The sequence below is a fragment of the Mus caroli genome, chromosome 4 (genome assembly GCF_900094665.2).
Source record: "Mus caroli chromosome 4, CAROLI_EIJ_v1.1, whole genome shotgun sequence".
NCBI lineage: Eukaryota > Metazoa > Chordata > Mammalia > Rodentia > Muridae > Mus > Mus caroli.
Window position 1 is genome coordinate 108,290,784 of NC_034573.1, and position 20,970 is coordinate 108,311,753.

The 20,970-nt window shown below is 52.9% G+C and overlaps 1 protein-coding gene across 3 annotated transcripts in view; it reads left to right on the forward strand.

Moving 5' to 3' along the window:
- Window positions 1–20,970, forward strand: part of Slc6a9 (solute carrier family 6 member 9) — a 34,980-nt gene that overhangs the window by 10,447 nt on the left and 3,563 nt on the right. The window contains exons 1-11 of one of the 3 annotated variants that reach the window (XM_029476616.1): window positions 4,276–4,425; window positions 11,082–11,238; window positions 11,903–12,034; window positions 12,450–12,720; window positions 18,688–18,820; window positions 18,949–19,083; window positions 19,172–19,275; window positions 19,656–19,893; window positions 19,987–20,121; window positions 20,231–20,330; window positions 20,429–20,529. In XM_029476616.1, the coding sequence (XP_029332476.1) occupies window positions 4,339–4,425; window positions 11,082–11,238; window positions 11,903–12,034; window positions 12,450–12,720; window positions 18,688–18,820; window positions 18,949–19,083; window positions 19,172–19,275; window positions 19,656–19,893; window positions 19,987–20,121; window positions 20,231–20,330; window positions 20,429–20,529 (1,593 nt within the window). In that variant the 5' untranslated portion in view covers window positions 4,276–4,338. Of the gene's footprint in view, window positions 1–4,275; window positions 4,426–10,753; window positions 10,968–11,081; window positions 11,239–11,902; window positions 12,035–12,449; window positions 12,721–18,687; window positions 18,821–18,948; window positions 19,084–19,171; window positions 19,276–19,655; window positions 19,894–19,986; window positions 20,122–20,230; window positions 20,331–20,428; window positions 20,530–20,970 lie in introns of those variants that run through there. The other 2 variants (XM_029476617.1, XM_021160187.2) reach the window with 2 other exon arrangements.

Genomic DNA, 20,970 nt, shown 5'->3' on the forward strand with positions numbered 1-20,970 from the left:
CCTCACGGCTCAGTGGCTGCTAGGATGGGACCGCAAGAGAACCCAGCTGGCCAGGGTGCCTCGAAGCAGGGGAGCAGCTGGGACGCTTGGGGCCACAGGGGGTAGATGAGGCAGTCGTTGCATGTAGACCTAGAGCCTCTGTACACGTGTGGGGCAGGACTATGTCTCCAAGGACAGGAGATAGAGGAGGACAGCCTAAAACGGGCCACACAAGTACCCCGACCACCCCAGTGTTAGCCTCACCATCTCACGCTAAGTTTCCATGTCAGCCATCTTGGTCAGGTGAGCCTTACTTTTCCCCATGTCTTTAAACACACCAATTGACTCTGACACTGCGAAGCTTCCCAGTCACTCTGACCCCAGGGTCCTTCGTGCCAGAGTTTCTAACTCCCAGAAGACTCTGCAAGTGCCACAGGCCACCCGAGACTGCCCCACCCTGACCTGTTCCCTTATATTTTGGCATGAGAATTTGGGTACCTCCCGTCTGCAGCATCTATGCAGGTCCTGGCACACAGTGGGTACTGGCTCACCAAGCCTAGCCTTGGCATTTAGCAAGTGCTCAACTAGTACAGGCTTGGCACACAATGGAAGATCACCAAGCAAAGAGGGCTTAGCACACATCGGACACTCCCTTGGTAAAGGGCCTGACAGGGTTGGGTATAAGTCTCAGCATGTAGTCAATGCCTAGCTAGTATAGACTTAGCACATGTTGGGTGTTCCCCTTACCCCAGGGCTCACTACCCAGTGGGTACTCATGGAGCATGGTGCTGGGTACACGGTGGGTATCCAACCACATCTGGTCCTTTCCTAGAACAGGATTTGGTACACACAAGTTATTCATGTAGTGAAAGACCCTAGACAGTAGCTCACACAACATGAGCTGACACACAGAACTCTCAGTATTGGGGATGGCACATAGTAGGCACTTTTCTGACAGAACCAGGGGAGCACACAGTGGGTGCTTTCCTAGTACACATCCGGCATATATGCATTCTTCAGGCCTTGGTCTTGGCAAACAGATATTCTGCTATTGCAGGTCCTAGAGTACAGCGAGTACTTTCCTAACCCAGAGATTGCACACAGTGAGATTTTTTTTTCTCAGTACACACCTGGATCACAGTGTATTTCTTTCAATCTTATGCTTAGCCCTCAGTGGGCGCTCTGCTGACACAGGCTGCAGCACATAGTACCTGCTTTCCTAGCCTAGGGACTGACACATGCAGAAATTCTCTTAGCTCAGAAACTACACATGCAATAGGGAAGTGACCTTCTAGCCAAAACAGACTAGGCAACAGTCTCCCAGAGGTCCTGACGTGTAAAGGCTCTCCGTGCAAACTGGACTATCACGGTCCAAAGGGAAAGGGACCTGGCTTCTGGATTTCTCTAGTCTTTGGTCCCTCCCCGCTCCCTTCATCGTCCCTGTAGCCCGTCTTCTCAGCTCTACAACCTCTTCTCTCATACAGCTTTTGCTAGCCTTCCCCACACCCCACATGCCTTAGTCCCAGCTCAGCAGGACCTTCTCTCTAGAGCCATAGAGGACAACAAGGTCCCTAGACTCCTTGCCCCTCTGGAAACGTGCCCACTCTTATTAAGAAAAGTCACAGGCTGGGGCTGGGGGAGTCGGCTTCCTTAAGTGGGGATGGAGCAGCTGGATTCCACTAATGAGGCCTCATTACGGCCAGGGCCCAGCTGGGCTGCTGCCTTCTGTCCCCATGGCCAGAGCCAGGGAAAGCCATCCAGCCAGGGCTGCCTGTTCTGGGCACTCAGCCCAGTGCAGGGCAGCCAGAGCCCAGAGCCCACCCTGGGTGGAAGTGGACATTTGGGCATCATGGGTGAGTGGGCCTTCCTGGAGCCAGTGGCCCAGCCAAGGCCTTGGCCTTCAGTCCGTGCCTGCAGGAAGCCAGGGCGCGTCTAGGGGTCTTACTCCATGACACAGACCCAGCGAGCAGCTGTGTCAGTGGGGTCTGAAGCCACTCAGGAGACTTACTTATGCAAGGTCCCCACAAACTGGAGGGCAGAGTGTTCTGAACTCACAGGACTCCTTTAGAGGCCAGTGTTAGTAGGTATGGAGTGTCTAGGCAGAGGCTGGCTCATAGTAAGCACCTGATAGATGCCATCTAAATATGATTACCAATGCTCACTGGCTTCAGTAATGGGTACACATCATCCTAGCTTAGGCAGAAACTGAAAGCAGACAGTTGAGCAAGCTTCCTCGGGTTATATGTCATGAGAGACTGGACATCTGGGGTTTGAACCTAGGTCTGCCTCATTATTTGTTTTGCCTGTTTGGTTGGTTTGGTTTTTGAGATAGGATTCCTCAGCCTTTGATGTCCTGGAACTTGTTTTGTAAGCCAGGCATGCTTTGAACATAGAGATCAACCTACCCCTGCCTCCGTATTGGAATCAAAAGTGTGCTTCACCCCCACATAGCTAGCCTACCTGATTTTTAAACCTGTGCTTTTTTTTTTTTTTTTTTTTTTAAGATTTGTTTTACTTCTTTAAAATCATGTGTCTGCTGGGGTCGGGAATATGTGCACATAAGTGCAGGAGTCTGTGGAGGCCAGAAGAGGGTGTCAGCTCCTGTGAGACACCTGATGTGAGTGTTGGGACCCAAAGTTGGGTCTTCTCTAAGAGCAGTATGTACTCTAACCACTGAGCAATCTCTCCAGTCCCAGACCCTATGCCATTATGACTTTTTTTCCCCCTAAGCAACATTCCCCCGTGAGGTCACGCTTACAGGTTCCCAGGAGAGCTGTGCTTACGCCAGAATTCATTCATGTGTCTATTTGTCAGCTATTTGCTAAGACCCCACTGTGTGCCAGGCCTTTGAAGTCCTAGCAATCTCCAGAGGGATGTGTACCTTTTTAGAACCAGAACAGTGTGCCTATCTTCTCAAGTCTCTGGCTTATGGTGTCTGGGGACCAGGGAGGAACTGACCAATGCGTATGGCCTCAGAGGAGGACCAATCACATGGGTTACATGATGGAGGCTGACACACAGCACTCTCTTAGAACTGGATATGGCACACAGTAGGTATTTTCTAACCCAGAACCTGGCACACAGGTCAGGTGTGGCTAACATCCTCTGTAGTCATGAGACATTGCTGGAATTACCCAGCCTACTCTTCAGATGCCCGGCAGTGCAGCTCAAAACTCCACAGGTCCTTATTCCACACCTGCCTCCCTTGGTCTGGACCTTGTAATGACCATTGTCTAAGTCATTGCTGTTTTTGTTAAGATAATGGCACAGTCACTAGGCCCTCATCACAGTCTTCTATGAAGATACCCCATCATCTTGGTTCATTGGGGAAAATCCTTGGTTCACCAGAAACAGGTGCAGCCATGGGACCCTGCATGTCCTAGTCATGGGACCCCGAATATCCTAGTCTTCACCACTCATTTATTCTAAATACTGTTTGCCGTGGACTGCGCCCTCCGCCTTCCTGTGCCAGCACCATCAGCAGATCCTATAGGGAACAAAGCAAGCCCAACACTCTTCTGTAGCCACCTGCCCTTCTAGGAACCCACTGATACCCAGCCTGCAGGCTCAGCCCTAGAGGACAGCTCTTTGAAGGGATAAGCCATTCCACTGTCCTGTCCTATGCTCATTCTGCATGCGTGTGTGTGTGTGTGTGTGTTTCTTTTTTTTTTTTTTTTTTAATTTCCAAAATACTTTCACTTTCTTTTTATTTTTTTTTATTTTTTTTAATTTTTAATATTTTTATTACATATTTTCCTCAGTTACATTTCCAATGCTATCCCAAAAGTCCCCCATAGCGCCCCCCACTTCCCTACCCACCCATTCCCATTCTTTTGGCCCTGGCATTCCCCTATATTGGGGCATATAAAGTTTGCAAGTCCAATGGGCCTCTCTTTCCATTGATGGCCGACTAGGCCATCTTTCGATACATATGCAGCTAGAGACAAGAGCTCCGGGGTTCTGGTTAGTACATCATGTTGTTCCAACAATAGGGTTGCAGATCCCTTTAGCTCCTTGGGTACTTTCTCTAGCTTCTCCATTGGGAGCCCTGTGATACATCCAATAGCTGACTGTGAACATCCACTCCTGTGTGTGTGTGTGTGTGTGTGTGTGTGTGTGTGTGTGTTTCTAGTTACTTGCTGAAAACAAGGGAACACCACATCAGCCCATGCCTCGTTCTCCAGCTCCGGAGCACCCTCGCTGGGCTGCATCAGGACTGGCCAGAGGGGGAGGGTCAGGGAGGGGGTAGGCTGAGCTTGGGGAGGAGATGAGGTGAAAGTAATTGCCGCTGCCCAGCCCGGCAGTGGGAGAGGCAGGGGATGTGTCGTCAGTGTCGTGCTGGAGCTGGCAGAGGTGTGAATGATCGGTGGAGACACGCGTGCCTCGAGTGCTCGTCCCGGGATGGCTTCGGCTCAAGGACCTGTGGCCACCCCTTCCCCAGAACAGGTCAGTCACCTTCCAGAAGGTCAAGGCCCCCTCCCTGGTACTAGGCAGGCTTGGTGGCTAGGTTGGTGGTGGGGCAAGGGACTAAGTGGTCTGTGCCAGGAGGGGCAGGCACAGCCAGTGAGTGAGACAGACACCAGCCAAAGTGACCCAGAAAGCTGGAACTGCAAAGGAGTGCAGGAAGAGTTAGTTGTGTGGTGGGGGTGAGAGGAGGCGAGTGGGGGTGTTAGGGCTCCCCCAGCCCAAAGACCTGCTGAGAATCTGCCCCGAGTATCAAAGCTACATTGTCCCAGCTCCCGGGGAGACGGGCCGGAGGTGCCCAGGAATTGTACTAATCAATACAGCCTCATTGTCTGAGCCACGGCAGTTACTCCTATGGGAGAGAGGGTGTGGGGGGACAGGGAGTGTGGTACATGGGCTCAGTGGTGAGAGCTGGGGGGAAGGGGACAGGCAGAAATCTCTGCTGGAAGGAGAGAGACCCTTTGGAGAATTTGCCAATGTCCAGGGCAAGCACCCGCATGGGGTGGGAGCTATATATCCCCAGCCTTGGAAGCTGAGACTTAAGGAAAGATGAGAGACAACAGTACAGCTAACGGTGGTGAGGGTGAGGGTGAGGGGGCTGGGAAGGCTGCCCTTCTCCCCTGGAGGACATCCTGACTTGACCTTCTAAAGGCAAGAAAAGGAATGTCCTCCGAGGCCATGTGGGCTGGCTTTGGGGAATCATTATGTAGGCTGCTCTCAAACTTCAGGACTGCCTAGAGCCAAGGAACCAGGGCCACTTCCCAGAGTACCATCCTGCTGCCAACTGATGAGGCAGAGGCTGCCCACAGCTGCCTCTGCGCAGTCTTCCAGGCTGCCAGGCTTCTCCAGGAAGGAAGGTGAGGGCATAGCAGGGCCTACCCAGCAGCCTCCATCACTCTCTCCAGGACCTGGAACAGAGCCTGGCATGCTTAGGTTGCTGGTCTTCTGTCAGCTGCCTGCAGAATTGGCAGGTCACTCTCTGTCAATCAGGGCTCTGTAATGAGCCAGTACCAGGTATATCCCTGCCTCTCTTAGCTGCCATATTCGGGCCTGGACTCTGCAGGCGCCTAAAAGGGGTCCTGGGAGGGGCCTGGCATTGTCCTGAGCATTCTTTGAAGTAGAATACACTCAGGATGGGACAGGTTTTTTTTTTTTTATCACTTCTGTTCCTCCCCCACCCCTCCACCCCACCCCACCCCAGCCTCTGGCCGTCTCACAGCTTCACAGCTGGGTTTTCCCCTCTCACCAGAGGCCAGAGATGAGGTCTGTGACTGAGAGTCTTGGTCCCACTTGATGTCCTGCAGGTGAAGGATGAAAGCCTGCTATTGCACATGTGCTGCCTGCGAGCCGCTGTGTGCCCTGATGCCAGCAGGAGGCACATGGGAGAACAGGAGCAGGGGATTGCCTTGGGCTACTTTAGGGTCTTCTGAGGCAGCACTGACTATAATAGCTGCCCTGCCTCCTTTCCCCACTGGGGCTCTGAGCAAGTTGCCTGTGATCTGACTTGGTTCCAAGTCAGTCTGGGTTGTGAGGTCTTGCCTGCTCTCCTCCGTTGAGTTTGTCTTGGACAGACTTCATCCCATGAGCAAACCCTGGGGCCAGAGAGTCCCGAACAAGAAGACTGCTGGGTCCCAGAGGAGCCGGCCTGTCAGGGCAGCTCCAGAGTTCTTCCGTATCCACAGAGGGCGGGCAGAGGGAGTTCACAATTCACAAAAATATCCACTGAATGCTGACCTAGGAGGGGGGGAGTCCCCAGGCAGAGCAGAGGCATAGCCCAGGTTCTGGGGCTGGGCTTCTGAGTCCATGTGAGGAAGAAGTGAGGGGCTCCTGCCTCATATTGGCTGGCGTTACCTCAGAGCTGGGCCTGCTTGCTCTCCCTTGATGCTTCTCTGCGTTTTCACATAACACTTGTTTGTTTGTTTGTTTGTTTTAAGGCCAGATGTAGTGGCTCACACCTGTAACCTTAACATTCAGGAGGCCAAGGCAGGTTCACTGTGAGTTTGAGGCTACAGAGTGAAAGTTTGGGGAGGGGGAGCAATCTACAAGGCTGGTGGGCACTAATGGGAGGTGGAGGTGGAGAGACATTCAGAGATAGTTGAGTCTGAGGCTATGAGATCGCTCAGTGCATAATAATTCACAAGACTCACGACTTGACTTTGATCCCAGGATCCCAAAATGGAAGAAGAGAACCAGTTCCTGAGGAGTTCTCTGATCTTTATGTGCACACTGGGGCACACAATACACCTACACACACACACACACACACACCTACACACCTACACACACACCTACACACACACACCTACACACACACACCACACACCTACACACACACATCTACACACACACACACACACACACACCTACACACACCTACACACACACATACACACACACCACACACCTACACACACACCACACACCTACACACACCACACACCTACACACACGCACACACACCTGCACACACACACACCTACACACACACACACCTACATACACACACACCACACACCTACACACACCACACACCTACACACACACCACACACCTACACACACACACACACCTGCACACACACACACACCTACACACGCACACACCACACACCTACTCTTTCTCTCTCTTAGTATTAAATATTTAAAAGGTGTTGTTGTTCTGTTGTTGTTGTTCTGTTGTAAAGGAATAGCTGGAGGTAGAGCCATGGAACATTGGGAGACCTGAGGAGGCTGCCGGGGCTAAGCCTACCAGGCCTACAGTAGTCTGTCCTCGGGTTCTTGAAATAAGGGGCACTGAGATACCCATGGTAGAAGAGAAGCCCCAAGGCTTCTAGGGAGCAGGTTCTAGACTTTCTAGGTCCTAATCTTACACTTCCTCTCTTGGCCAAGCCTGGAGCAGAGTGGAAGATCCTGATGCCAACAAGCTCTTCCAGCAAATAAGCCGGGCAGAGGTCTGTGTAAAGGACTCCCATGAGCGATTGGACTCCGCTCAGACAGCCAGGTGCAGACAGTGGGCTTGTTTACCTAATAGAGACCACAGCCCTGGTGTGAGGATGAATACCTCAGCCTCCATGGCTGGCTCTGAGAGTGTATCCACAGAGGAGTGCATTCATGTGTGTGTGTGCATGTACGGGGCAGTCAGGCTTCCCCACTCAGTTGTGGGACGAAAACTCTCAGTCCATTGTGCCCAGCCTGAGGGAGCTTAAGTACCTGGTAAAGTACCCCTTTCCTGAAGAACCGCCTACACAGGCCGTGCTCTTCCAGGCAGTGGACTTTCAGAGAGCTGCCAGGAGGGGTGGCAAGGTACAGACAGAGTCAGAGGAACTTGTGTGCCAGATCACAAGGGGAATCCCACCTCAGCTGTCACATTCCCCACTAAAGAGTGAGCAGGTGGGAGAGGGGAAGGGCATCGAGGGGCAGCCAGGGTGACATACAGTGGGCAGGGCAAGACTGGAACTCAGCCCATGCAAGTACTTAGGCAGTAGCCAGGCAGACAGTCTGGGTCAAACCATGAGCACAAAGGGCTTCTTTCGCAGGCATTCCAGAGCCAAAGGAATGGTTAATATTAGTGACGAAGAAGGTCAAGAAAAAAGGGAGGGTCTTAAAATAGGAAAGATGATTCAAGGAGGGAAAGAAATTATACAGCATTGAAAATATGGAGCTGGGCTAACCCTGTGGTAAGGTGTTTGCTGAGCAGTTGTGAGGACGCACATGTCCCGTCCCTCCCCCCACCCCCCCCGCCACACGCACGTAGGGGAGTGAGAGGGAGTGAGCCCTTTCCTGGATTGATTCGCTGGGACATGGAAGGCTCTCCAGAGGAGAGTTAGACAAAGAACAGATTTGAAGCACTCAAGAAGCCCCCATAGAAAGGTGGGCTTCCTCTGTCGACTGAGAACTTAGACCATCTAGCTACTTAAGATGAACCCAGAATGGAGACCAGGGGCCCATGATGAGTGAGGCTTCTCACATCGGTACCACCGTGCTATTGGGATGAGCAAGAGAAGGAGACCCTGTCTTCAGACAGCCCTAATTTCATCAAGAACTTCTTGTCAGTGCCTAGTGACAGGCCCCGGTCAGGCTCCTATCCTGGGGCGTCAGCTTCCCTCATTGCGTGCTCTGTTGAATCAGTTAGCACACGGCTCACTGATGTACAGGCTCAGTGGTATTGGTCTTGCCAGCTAAACCCTGACTTTTGAGGACTGGAGGAGCCTATGACACATGGCTGGGGACTTTACACGCGCCCACCCCCCACCCATCAGAGCAGAATTCAGGGATTCAAATGTAGTCCTGCAGGACTTAGTTGGAGAGGCCAGGAGTCTGTTCCTTGTGGTCCTGGATCAGAAGAGAGGCTTTGAACTTAGTTTTGGAGAGATGAGTGTCTTTCGGGGGCCTCGCCCTTTCCTTGTCCTGGACCCTCAGTTGTCCCTTTACAACGGGAACTACTGTCCTGTGACCCGACCATTAGACTCCAGAGCTGCTACAGGCCTGCATTGTGCTCCTAAGTAAACAAGCCCAGAACAGAATAAAAGTGTTATTGTAGGGCCAACAGATAGGAGCCCTATGTGGCTGATACTCGTTTGGGTGCAGATAAATCACCCCAAGCAGGCCCCATGCCCTTCAAAACATGGTCCCTTGGCCCTGTGGTATACATACACCTGCCCCAAGATCCCTAGAGGTGGTGATGTCAGATTCTATAGGGGGTGTGTTGCAGAAGGCATACCAAAGCTGGCGCCACCATCTTCCAGCGCACAGTGTGCCTCCACGTCCCTTCACCAGCCAGCCTTGCCTGGACCTCACCCTGCAGTCTCTGTTTGGACTCATGTACCTTTGGGGCTTTGAGAAACTCCATTTTGTGATCATGCTATAGTTGTATATAGGACAATGTGTGCTTTTTGTTTGTTTTGGGTTTTCAAGACAGGGTTTCTGGGTGTGTAATAGCATTGGCTGTCCTGCTATCTGCTTTGTAGACCAGGCGCTGACCTCAGACTCAAAGCAATCTTCTTGCTCTGTCTCCCAAGTGCTGGGATTAAAGGTGTGTGCCGCCATGCTTGTTGATAATGTGCTCTCAGTTCACTAATGCTTTCTAACTCTGTATTGTTTCCAACTGAGTTGACATTGCCTGGCACATAGTAGGGAATTTGTAAGTCTTGATATTTGGTGAATGAATGAGTGAATGAATGAATGAGTGAGTTAATGAATGCAGATGCCTTTAGCTTGCCAGTTTGCGCTGGGTGCTCTGGGAATGAGTCCCCCTCGTCCCCCTCCCTAATTCCTGGTGCTGTGCCCTACAGCCTCCTTTGAGGAACTGAAGGGCAACATTTTCTGAGCTGAACTGGATTCACGGGACAGTCCTCCCCACGATTCACGGGACAGTCCTCCCCACCAATGGTGCTCATCTACCAGGCCTGGGTGCTACTCAGATCTGCGTTCCTTACAGGCCTTTTCAAAAGGCACCGAGGCCCCAGTGAAGCCATTCAGCTTTGTCTGCCAAAATTAGGGTCTGAGAGTGTGTCAGAGGACAGGCCACCTTTCTAATCCGGATGTCTTTTAGAGGAACTCCTGTCCTTTCCTCTCAGGGCCGTAGCTCATCTCTGGGAGGCTGTTGGTATACAAGGACACTGTGTGTATTTCTTTACTGGTGACTCCCAGGGTCCTTAGGCTTCCCAATGACAATCTCGAGCCCCTCAAGTTTAGCTTATGGTGATTGACTCCCACTCATAACGGGAGAGGGTTCAGAGAGGAGGGGCTTGGGGAAAGGAGACACGCTAAGGGACTTTCAGAGGTAGTTCTACATCTGAAGAAGGAACTCCTCGTGGAGTGTCCTCAGTGGGTCCTGGACAGCTTATCCCAGCACTTCCGGCACTCAGGCGGAATACCCATCAGGGATTCATCTGCAGGCCACCCTCTCATTCAGTGACACCCTTTCCTGGAACCACCTCTGTTTCCTCTAGCCGGGCCTGTCCTCAGAGTCTGGCAGGGTGCCCACAGCTCTGGTCTCCTGTCCTAACTCATAGCCCAGCATCTCTTGCCATGGCTCAGGTCAGCCCCCCCCCCCCCATCTCCAGTGTCCTGCCCAGGTCTGGTCTAGCCTAGATGCACAGCCCCCTCTTCCACCCAGGCCTGCTCACCGTGTGCCCCCAGGAAGAAGCCTTCTCTAGGGATAAGTCTAGCCACCGCCTACCCATGGGCAGCGTGCTTAGCCTGGCGATGTGGTAGGCGTCGGGTGGGGGGTAGCTGTCCGGACACAGGCCCCTTTGTGTCCGGCTTGACTTGGCTGCTTGGTATGAGGCTCAGCTGCTCCTCAGGTCCTTAGCCTGAGAGGAATGGCAAGGGTTTAGAGGGGTTAGGGGGCCCTTGGCTCAGGCTCCCTCCTCAGTGTCCCCTTTCCTGCTGTAACCAGCTCCTCAGGTGGGCTGGTATACCTGGCACGGAGTGCTGAGGGCTAGGCACTGTCTGGCAGCTGTACCTTTCCTCTCTTCTCCCAGGCTGGTCCTCAACTCCTTCTGGCCGAGAGGGAGCTCCAGGGTATGTGGCAGGGTGACGTGGAGGGCCAAAGGAAAACTGCTGGGAGCGACTCAGAGGGTCAGACACGGGGCACAAATGCCTTTACTGATGGTAGCTTCTTTCCTGTCCCCACAGAATGGTGCTGTGCCCAGCGAGGCCACCAAGAAGGACCAGAACCTCACACGGGGCAACTGGGGCAACCAGATCGAGTTTGTACTGACGAGCGTGGGCTATGCCGTGGGCCTGGGCAATGTCTGGCGTTTCCCATACCTCTGCTATCGCAACGGGGGAGGTACCCAGTGGGCACAGGGCAGGGACCACCCAGTTGGGTAGAGCCCACCCACCGGTGCTTGGGCCACCATCTCCCCAGAACAGATGTCACTCCAGGAAGAAGCTGGCCTCTGGCCCTGGTGTTTACCCCCATCCCTTAGGCATATTTTGCCTACGGTGCAGACCACCCTCAGATCCTGCCAGCTTGTTCTCTGTGCCTGATCTGCTAGCCTGTTCCTTGAAAGCTAGAAGTAGAAGAAACCACTTGAATTTCCTGGGTTCTCTGTCTTAGCACCCCATATTTCAACAGTCTTCCAGATTGTACAGAGATATTTGAGGATCCCAGTGACGTGTGTGTGTGTGTGTGTGTGAGAGAGAGAGAGAGAGAGAGAGAGAGAGAGAGAGAGAGAGAGAGAGAGATTAATTGGTTAAAGCTTCAAAAACTATTCCAACATGGCAGTTCTGGGGCAGGATTTTTCTGCAGAGCAGACTTCCTGGGGAGCCTCTGATCAGTTCGAAGACAGTGCAGGGAATGTGTGTCAGCCCCAGACAGCTGCTCAGTGCAGGCACGCTCCTGTCCCAGTACTTGTGAAGCACGAAGGTTTTACTGTGGGTTTGGAGAAGGGGATCCAGGGAGGGGTACCTGGAGCCTACCCTGAACCCGGCCTCCTCCTCCTCCGTGCCAGGCGCCTTCATGTTCCCCTACTTCATCATGCTGATCTTCTGCGGGATTCCTCTCTTCTTCATGGAGCTCTCCTTCGGCCAGTTTGCAAGCCAGGGCTGCCTGGGGGTCTGGAGGATCAGCCCCATGTTCAAAGGTGAGGTTCTGGTGGGGCACGTGCACACCAGATGCACACGTGTGCATACACATACACACACACACACACACACACACACACACACACACACACACCAGACGCGCACGTGTGCATACACGCATTCGGAGGCCGCTGGCTTGTCCATCTGTACAAACACGAGCATCCCCTTGGTGCTGACCCCAAGCGCAACATCAATGGCCAAGGCCATGGACATCTGCTGGCTGGAGCACATTCATGTTTACTCGGCCCCCACCTCTGTCTCCCGCCTCGCAGAGACACAAAACTCCTTTCCTCCCCTAACTTACCAAGGCCTGAACCTTCCCATCTACAACTCTCCATTAGGAGCCGTTAACCTTTAGCTAGGTCTGCAAGGCTGGCCTCTCACTCCATGGTGCTCACCGTGCCTTTCCCACAGGCGTGGGCTATGGTATGATGGTGGTGTCCACATACATTGGCATCTACTACAACGTGGTCATCTGCATCGCCTTCTACTACTTCTTCTCGTCCATGACGCACGTGCTGCCCTGGACGTACTGCAACAACCCCTGGAACACACCTGACTGTGCTGGTGTGCTGGACGCTTCCAACCTTACCAATGGCTCCCGGCCCGCTGCCCTGTCTGGCAACCTGTCTCACCTGTTCAACTACACCTTGCAAAGGACCAGCCCCAGCGAGGAGTACTGGAGGTGAGGGGACCTGGTGGCAGCACTTAGACCTCCTATCCCCATCTGGCAGCCGTGTTTTCATCATCTGCATGTAGTGTCTGCTGCCCAGGGGACAGAGGTGGCTTGGGATGGCAGATATACAGAGGGCCGTGGAAGGCTTGAAGGTGAACTGGGAGTCCTTACGGGGTAACAGTAGACGAGGGCTCTGGAAATCTTAAGGCTCCAGAGGCCAGTCAGAACAAGGGGAGATAGCATGTGATGGAGGGCGTCATGAGGGAGGTCCCAGAGGACCAGAGGTCATTCTCAAAGCTGTGGGAGAGCCCTATTGAGAGTCACATGAATGGATGGATCCTGCGGGCTTTGAGGTGGCCCTGAAGGGGCACTATGTTCACAGAGAACTAACCAGACTTAAGCTTCCTCTTCATACTGTAGAACAAAAGGAGCCATGAGCATTCACTAGGCCAGGGATGCCAGGACAGCCAGACCCGTTCTGTTCAGAGGTGACAAAGAGACTAGTGTCTCTGGGCCCTCTGAAGGAAAGTAACTACTGGAGGTGTCTGTCTGGACCACCTTATCCCACCTGGCAGATGGAAGGCGCCGTGGGGTATCCTTCCTACATCTTACTGGAGAGTCCTGGGGCAAAGGACCTTGGCATGTGGGAGGTAGACCTCATCTATTTATTCTGTAGGTGTCTACTCTAAAGGCTCTCTGTGCCCATGGCGGTGTAAAATGGCCCAGAGCCTCTGTCCCGAGAAATCATATAGTCTACAGAGAAACAGATAGTTCAATGCATTAGGAGCAGGTGCCCTGGCACAGAAGTATGGAAGTGGCACTAAGAAGGTGCTGGTGACTTCTGAGAGATAGGGGCAAGGGGAGCTGGTGATAACTGCCCAGAAATGGGAGGGAAGAGTTAGGAGGAATTCACAAGTAGGTGGGCACAGAGGCCACAAGGAGGCAAACTGAGACCAAGGTTGGGAACAAATGGGACACTGAGAAAAGAGACAAGGATGGCACCATCATATGGTGCCAGCTTCTACGGCAGCCAAAAGGCTTGACCATTTCCCTGCTGTGTGATGGAGGCCAAAGGTGAGGTGTGCGTGGCTCTGGGCGCACAGAAGTTGTAGCAGGTCCTCTAAATCCAGTGCTGAAAGTGCAACTCCCACACAGCTGTGGGGAGGGGCCACTCCCAGAGAGGAGATGAGGAAGAAAGGGAGAGAGAAATCCCACCCAATCAGATGAACTGTCCACCAGGGGTGTGATGCGCACAGGAAGGTTTGACCCAGACTGAAAAGCAGAATATGAACTTCCCTGGAGCTCCCCAAAGCACAAACCCTGCATGCCAACCTTAGCCCAGGCAGATGCTACAGTGTTGCCTGCCTCAGGGGCAAAGCTCCTGAGACTGGAGCCAGTGGAATCAGTGGGGAATAGCTCTCAGAGAATCTGCCTAGTGGGGCGGGGCTTACTGAGGGGACAGCTGGGCCCTGCTCCGCACCTGGGGCTGTGCCAGGCCTACCTACCTAGCTCAGTTCCTACCCCCCTCCCCAGTGGCTCCCTGCTGCCACCTCCTGGAGAGCCTGGAAAGATATTTTCTCCCTGCTCTACTGGTGATTGACCACTGCCCCATGCCCAGATCCATGCATGCCAGGCAAATGCCTCATCCCTGAGCTCTGTCCCTAGCCGCCTTCTTACATTTTCATTTTGAGGTTGGTCCTGAACTTGTGCTCCTCCTGCCCAAGCTCTAGAGTAGCTGAGGTTGTAGGCCTGTGTCAACAGGTTTGGCTGAGAAATGGTCCTTAAGGGAGCAGTGTGGTTGGAAGGAGCCCAAGGCCCTGTGTTGGATTCTCGAGCACCAGAGGAGAAGAATAGAGCTGCCCAGGCTTCTCTGATTGGAGGAGGGAGGAGGAACTGGTACTCCTACTCACTAGGTGACGGTGCATTATCTCAGTAAGCCTTGTTAGCTCTGTTTTCAGATGTATAGACTGACATCCAAGAAACCAAACAGTTTTGGACATGGCTGGGCTGTGTGTACCAGACCCCGCCCTGGCTCTGCCAGTGTTCCTAATCCGAGGTGTTCCTTTGAAAAGTGGCATGATGTAGTTACCAGTTTATGAATGAAGACAGCAGGCTACCAGAAAGATGAGGACGACTGGGGTGTAGCTCCGTGGTAAAGCTTGTCTAGTGTTTGAGGTCCTAGCTTTGATCTCTAGGACCTAAACAAAAATAGACAGACAGACAGACAGAGGCCTTTAAATCAAGAGACTCTGGAAGGCCAGGTTTCCAGCCACTCCTCCCTGCTTACCCTTCTTGCCCTCTCCCCAGACTTGTTTTACACTCTTCTGTGCTGGTTTGAGTGTTGCTTCCAAGTTCTAAGATCATGACCACCCACTCGGCTCCACAGCCGCTGTGGCAGCCAGCACCCGACACAGTGGACTCTGATCCCAGCCCTACCCTCACCCACCCGGTGTCTCATGCCAGCTTCATAGTCACGCTGACATCTCAAGTCCTGGGTCTCCCACTGGCCCACTGTGTATTCATGGGAGGCTTCCAGACTCCCTAAGTCTTGGCTGTTCACCCCTCAAATCTGGATAGCTATAATTCTTCCCTCGTTGCTGCAGAGGTGACACATGCTAACATGGCATAAAAACCAGAGCTCAGTGGCAAGGGCTCAAAGGGCTGGATCTGTGAACAACCAGAAGAGGCAGTCTCTCTCTTTAAGCCAGTTACTGTCCACTCAAGGAAACAAGATCTCTACATCTCTCTGTATATATGGAGTTTAGGGTCTTTTGCTTGTTTTATTTTGTTTTTGACATAGGGTCTTATATAGCCCTGGCTGGTCTGAACTCCCTATGTAGAACCAGGCTAGCTTTGAACTCACAGAGATCCTCTTGCCTCTCTGCCTCCTAAATGCTGAGATTAAAGGCCCATGTGTCATTTCTGCCCCCCACTCCCCTTTGAGGCGGGATCTTACTCATATCTGGAGAAATGTCAAGCAGGAAAAGAGGTGATTGTGGTGGCCCGCCTGTAGTCTCAGCAACTGGGAGGCTGAGGCAGGAGAGTATAAATTTAAAGCCCAGCTGTGCTACCTAGTAGACCTAGTCTCAGTAAAGAAAAGGGGTGTGAGGAGAGGCAGAATAATTCTTAAGAGGGCATGCATCAGGAGCCAGCTTACAAATAAGTCACGTTCCAAGCGCTCTGAGGTTAATTGTTTGGTCTCAAAAGCACATGGTCCAAAGAAAAACAAGAACTAAATGTGGTACAACCTAAAATAAAGCTAGAATTCATTCGATGGTTCCCAGGCTAACCATCTGAGCTCTGCAGCCCAGTACAGTAATGCTGTACTCATACACTAAAAATAACACCGCGGGCTGCCATTTTAGCATGTGCTATTCGGGAAAGTTTGTTTTTTAAATCCTTTAAGTGACAAGGGTTAGAGAGAAAAAAGTGACAAGGGTTTTCTTGACTTGAATGTTGGCACTTGGGAAAAGTGATTCAGTAGAAGCAGAGGGAGCCTGTGGTTATTCTGAAGGTCCCACTTCACCAGCACTGGTGTCTAACATAGGAGCACCCAGGCAGGCCTGGCCTAGGCTGCTGGGACCCCTAGGTCGTTGCCTTCAGCTATGAATGGCCTTGTCTGTCTATCTCAGTGGGCCAGTAGAGGTGTTTTCTGTGTGTGCTCCGAAGAGGGAAAAGGCAGGAAAGCAAGGCCAAAGTGACCCTATGAATCCTGGACCTCACCCTTCTGACTGCTGATTCCTGTGTGACTGAGCCTCAGACACTGACAGTTGGGAGAATTGGGCAGAGGGGGGAGAAGTTGGACAGCACCCTCTACAGGCCATGCTGTTAAGGGTGGGCTGGGACGAAGGTCAGAAGCCAAAAGGAGGCTGTTTAAGTACACTTGGGTAGTCAGGCAGGCAGGCAAACACCAAGTCCCAGCTCTGACAACATCGTCCATGAAGATCCAGAGTCATATCTCATCCCAAGTCATTAAACATGTCAGCATGAGATCTGAGAGCTGATGTAGCATAGCTAAGGATGCTGAGCAGGGGGAAACAGCCTCCAAATGGGACCTGTACTGACAGGAAAGCAAGGAGCCAGTTTTACCTAGTTCTCCCCTGTGTCTTGGACTGGTGTTGTGATCCTATTCGCAGATGAAGAAACTGAGGCTAGAGAGTGTCTTCCTTATCTCCTCTTCACCGCTAGCTAGCCTCGAGCATTCATGGGCCGGCCTCTCTCCTTTCTGCCGCACAACCCCATTTGCCACAGTGTCCACTCCCTCAAGATCGAATACTGTCCATCAGTGGCAGGCACTGGGGATGTATAGCCAGGAACAAAGTGAGCAAAAACTGCGACCATAGAGGACAGTAGACAAAAGCCATAAAAAGGGCTGGGGTTGTAGCTCAGTTGGTAGAATGCCTTCCTTCCATGCATGCACGAGGCCCACAGTGCCCCGTAAAATCTGGCAAGCCCCCACGAGCCTGTAATCCCAGCAATCAAGCAGAGGAAGTGGTAGGATCCTAAGATCAAAGTCATTCTCAACCACAGAGTTCAAGACCAGCCTGGGTGACATGAGCCCTTGTCTCGCATAAAGCAAACAAACCATCAAGAGCGAAACATACGAAACAGGAGAAGGATGTATCCGCTGTCGAGGAGCACGGAGAAGGGGGCGGCATGCTAGGCTGGGCTGAGAGCTGCATGTCACGATATAGTCAAGAGGATCACTGTGAGGAGTGGCCATCTCAGTAAATACTGGAGGAAGTAGGGGTCACAGACAAGGCCAGCTATATCCTATACAGGGATATAGTGTAAAATGTGGCCTGTTGTTCACATGTGAAAAAAATCTCAAGGTGGCCCAAGGCCTTACGTGCATAGCTCTCTAGGGGGAAGAAGCAGCTACTTCAGACAAAGGCCCTGGGGCATGCTAACATGTTTGAGAAAAACCACAGTCAGTCAGTGCAGGTAAATCTAAGCAAAGGCGGGGGTGGGGGGGGGGGGGGGAGGGATGAGAGATCCGAGATATGGCAGTTCTGGGGACACTGGATCCTGTACGGCCTGTAGCCAGTGAGAGGGTTCTGAGAGCCACTGCAAGACATGGGGCCATAGAGAGGTATGACTGTCCCAAAGCAAGCAAACAAAAGCCTCAAAGCTCTTCCATTGCCCTCAGGAGGAAACTGGAAAATTCTTCTGTCTCGCTTTCACAACCTCTTACAACGAGGCCCCTTCCTGTCCGCTGCCTTTCTATCATATCTATCTTCTTTCCCTGCTCCAGCTAACCAGCATGCCCAGGCTGGTCATACTAGCTCCTGCCACCACCCCTTCACCCACATCCTCACTCTATAATCCCAGCCTCATCCCTTCAGGGAGGCCTTCTATCCAGGTTCTCTCTCCAAGTGAGACACCCCCTCCTGTGTCTTGTCCTATCTGTGGTATCCCTCCCGCCCACAGCAGTCCAACTTACTCTCTTCCACAAGGGCAGGAAGAAGCCTCCTGTACCATCCTAGGGCCTGGCACACTGAGTATGTGATTGACAGAAAAAGCACAGCCTGCCTGGCATAGGGCACCAGGCAGAGCCACACCCACATGGGGAGGGGCTAGAACTTCGTCAACTCTGCTTCCCACTGAGCTCGCTGTCAGAGCTGGAGCAGATGGTTCGGGTATACCTAACAGCTTCCTGGAGGATGCACATTTGATAGGATGAGTGGGCCTTCCTACTGTGGAATGCACGTGAAAGGACCTGAGCTGAGCCCAAGCAGAGACTTGGGCGTCATCCTGTCCCAGGAGAAAAGACTAGCTCAAACTTGATTTAATCTCTCAGAGCCCTTGAGGGGGTCCCAGGACAGACTGCAGGGCAGAGGCCTGGGGTCCTCAAAGCAGCTTCCATTCTCCCACAAGCAGGCTTCTGGGATCTTGCAGCATGGGGCATGGATCATGAGAATTGGTTGCTGGGCGGCCGAGGCTGGCCCTCAGTGACAGTCACCTCCCCATCCCCAGGCTGTATGTGCTGAAGCTGTCAGATGACATTGGAAACTTTGGGGAAGTGCGGCTTCCCCTCCTAGGCTGCCTCGGAGTCTCCTGGGTTGTTGTCTTCCTCTGCCTCATCCGAGGAGTCAAGTCTTCAGGGAAAGCAAGTACCCTCCCCAGGCAGGCTTTGTTCCCACCCTGCCTCTCCTATCTGGGTTGCTGGGGTTAGGGAGGTAATTCGGGGGGTTGGAGAGGGCTCTAGGGGAATCCATGGAGCCTGTCTTGTCCCAGGTGGTGTACTTCACAGCCACATTCCCCTATGTGGTGCTGACCATTCTGTTTGTTCGTGGAGTGACCCTGGAAGGAGCCTTCACGGGTATCATGTACTACCTGACCCCACAGTGGGACAAGATCCTGGAGGCCAAGGTGGGATGTGGAGGGTTGATCCCAAAGGTACCAGGGCGGGTGCATCTAACATCTGCCTGCAGTGGCTCACTGGCCATCCTCTCTGCAGGTCTGGGGGGATGCAGCCTCTCAGATCTTCTATTCCCTGGGCTGTGCATGGGGTGGCCTCATCACCATGGCGTCCTACAACAAATTTCACAACAACTGCTACCGGTGAGTGAGCCCCCCCCCGCCCCCCCCCAGCCTGGAGGCTTCCCGTCTTCCCATCCTCTCCCCAGCCTGACCCTGGAGCCACAGGGCCATTGGGCTCCAGTGCAGCTGGCTGCCTCCCAGTGACCTCCTGCACCCATGACCTTGAAGTCTCGAGGACCTTGTATCTCCATTGTGAAAGTAGAAAGCAAAGCACCAAAGAGGGGGAATGGAGGAGATGAGGGGTCAGGAACCCTGGACTCAGCTTGAAAAGGCCCAGATAGACAAGGAGTTAGGGTTACCTCTCTTTTTAGAATATCTAATCCCTGTCTCTTCCCCTGGCCGAAATTGAGGGAAGGGAAGCAAGCTGGGTCTCCTAAACTGTCCTGTTTTCTCTCCCTCAGGGACAGCGTCATCATCAGTATCACCAACTGCGCTACCAGCGTCTACGCTGGCTTCGTCATCTTCTCCATCCTGGGCTTCATGGCCAATCACCTGGGTGTGGATGTGTCTCGGGTGGCGGACCACGGGCCTGGGCTAGCTTTTGTCGCTTACCCTGAGGCTCTCACGCTGCTTCCCATCTCTCCACTCTGGTCCTTATTGTTTTTCTTCATGCTCATCTTGCTGGGGCTGGGTACTCAGGTATGGGGTGTGTGTGTGTGTGTGTGTGTGTGTGTTTGGAGGGAGCGGTCTGGGAGAAAACGCAGGCCCTTATTCTGATAGCTGCGGCTGTAGTTCTGCCTCCTAGAGACCCTGGTCACTGCCATTGTGGATGAGGTAGGGAATGAGTGGATCCTGCAAAAGAAGACCTACGTGACCTTGGGTGTCGCTGTGGCTGGCTTCTTGCTGGGCATCCCCCTTACCAGCCAGGTAAGAGTGGAGATGTGGGGGTGAGGCGGGGCTGCAATTGCTAGGCACCTGGGAGTGGGTGAGTAGCCTAGTCTGTGGAACCCTGGCTAACCTGTCCATTGGCCCACAGGCAGGCATCTACTGGCTGCTGCTGATGGACAACTATGCAGCCAGCTTCTCCTTGGTTGTCATCTCCTGTATCATGTGTGTATCCATCATGTACATCTATGGTGAGTGCTACCCTTCCGTGGACGTGGGTGTCCGTCTTGGACTGGCCCACTCTGTTCTCCTGAGCTGCTGACAGTATCTCCCACCCCCGTCTCTCCAGGGCATCGAAACTACTTCCAGGACATCCAGATGATGCTGGGGTTTCCCCCGCCTCTCTTCTTCCAGATCTGTTGGCGCTTTGTTTCTCCGGCTATCATCTTTGTGAGTTCCTGGGGGACCCTCCCAGGTAGCTCTAGCTTTGGGCATCTAAGAAGCCCGGATAGTCAGATGCATGCACACTCAGAGAGGTGCCAGGTCCTGGCCATGGGTTAGGAAGCAGATCTTGAGCCCTGTGTTTGACTGAAGCCAGTAACGTATGCTCAGAGCTGCAATGTCAGGGACACAGCCTCACTCCGTGCCATTACTGCCCAGTTGCCTCCAAGGGGCCTCGGGAGTCATTGGGATCGGTGTGGCTTCTGTCTACTTTACTGTTCACACCTAGGCCACAGGGAGACACATAGGAATGTAGCAGTGTTTCTCCATAGCCCCAGGACCTGTGGGTACAGGGCTAGGAGTCAGGTTGACTCTGTGATGGGACTAAGCCCTCAAAGGCTGGGAAGTTGGATGGCTTTGAAAGGAGCACCCCCATTTCTTTGAACACCA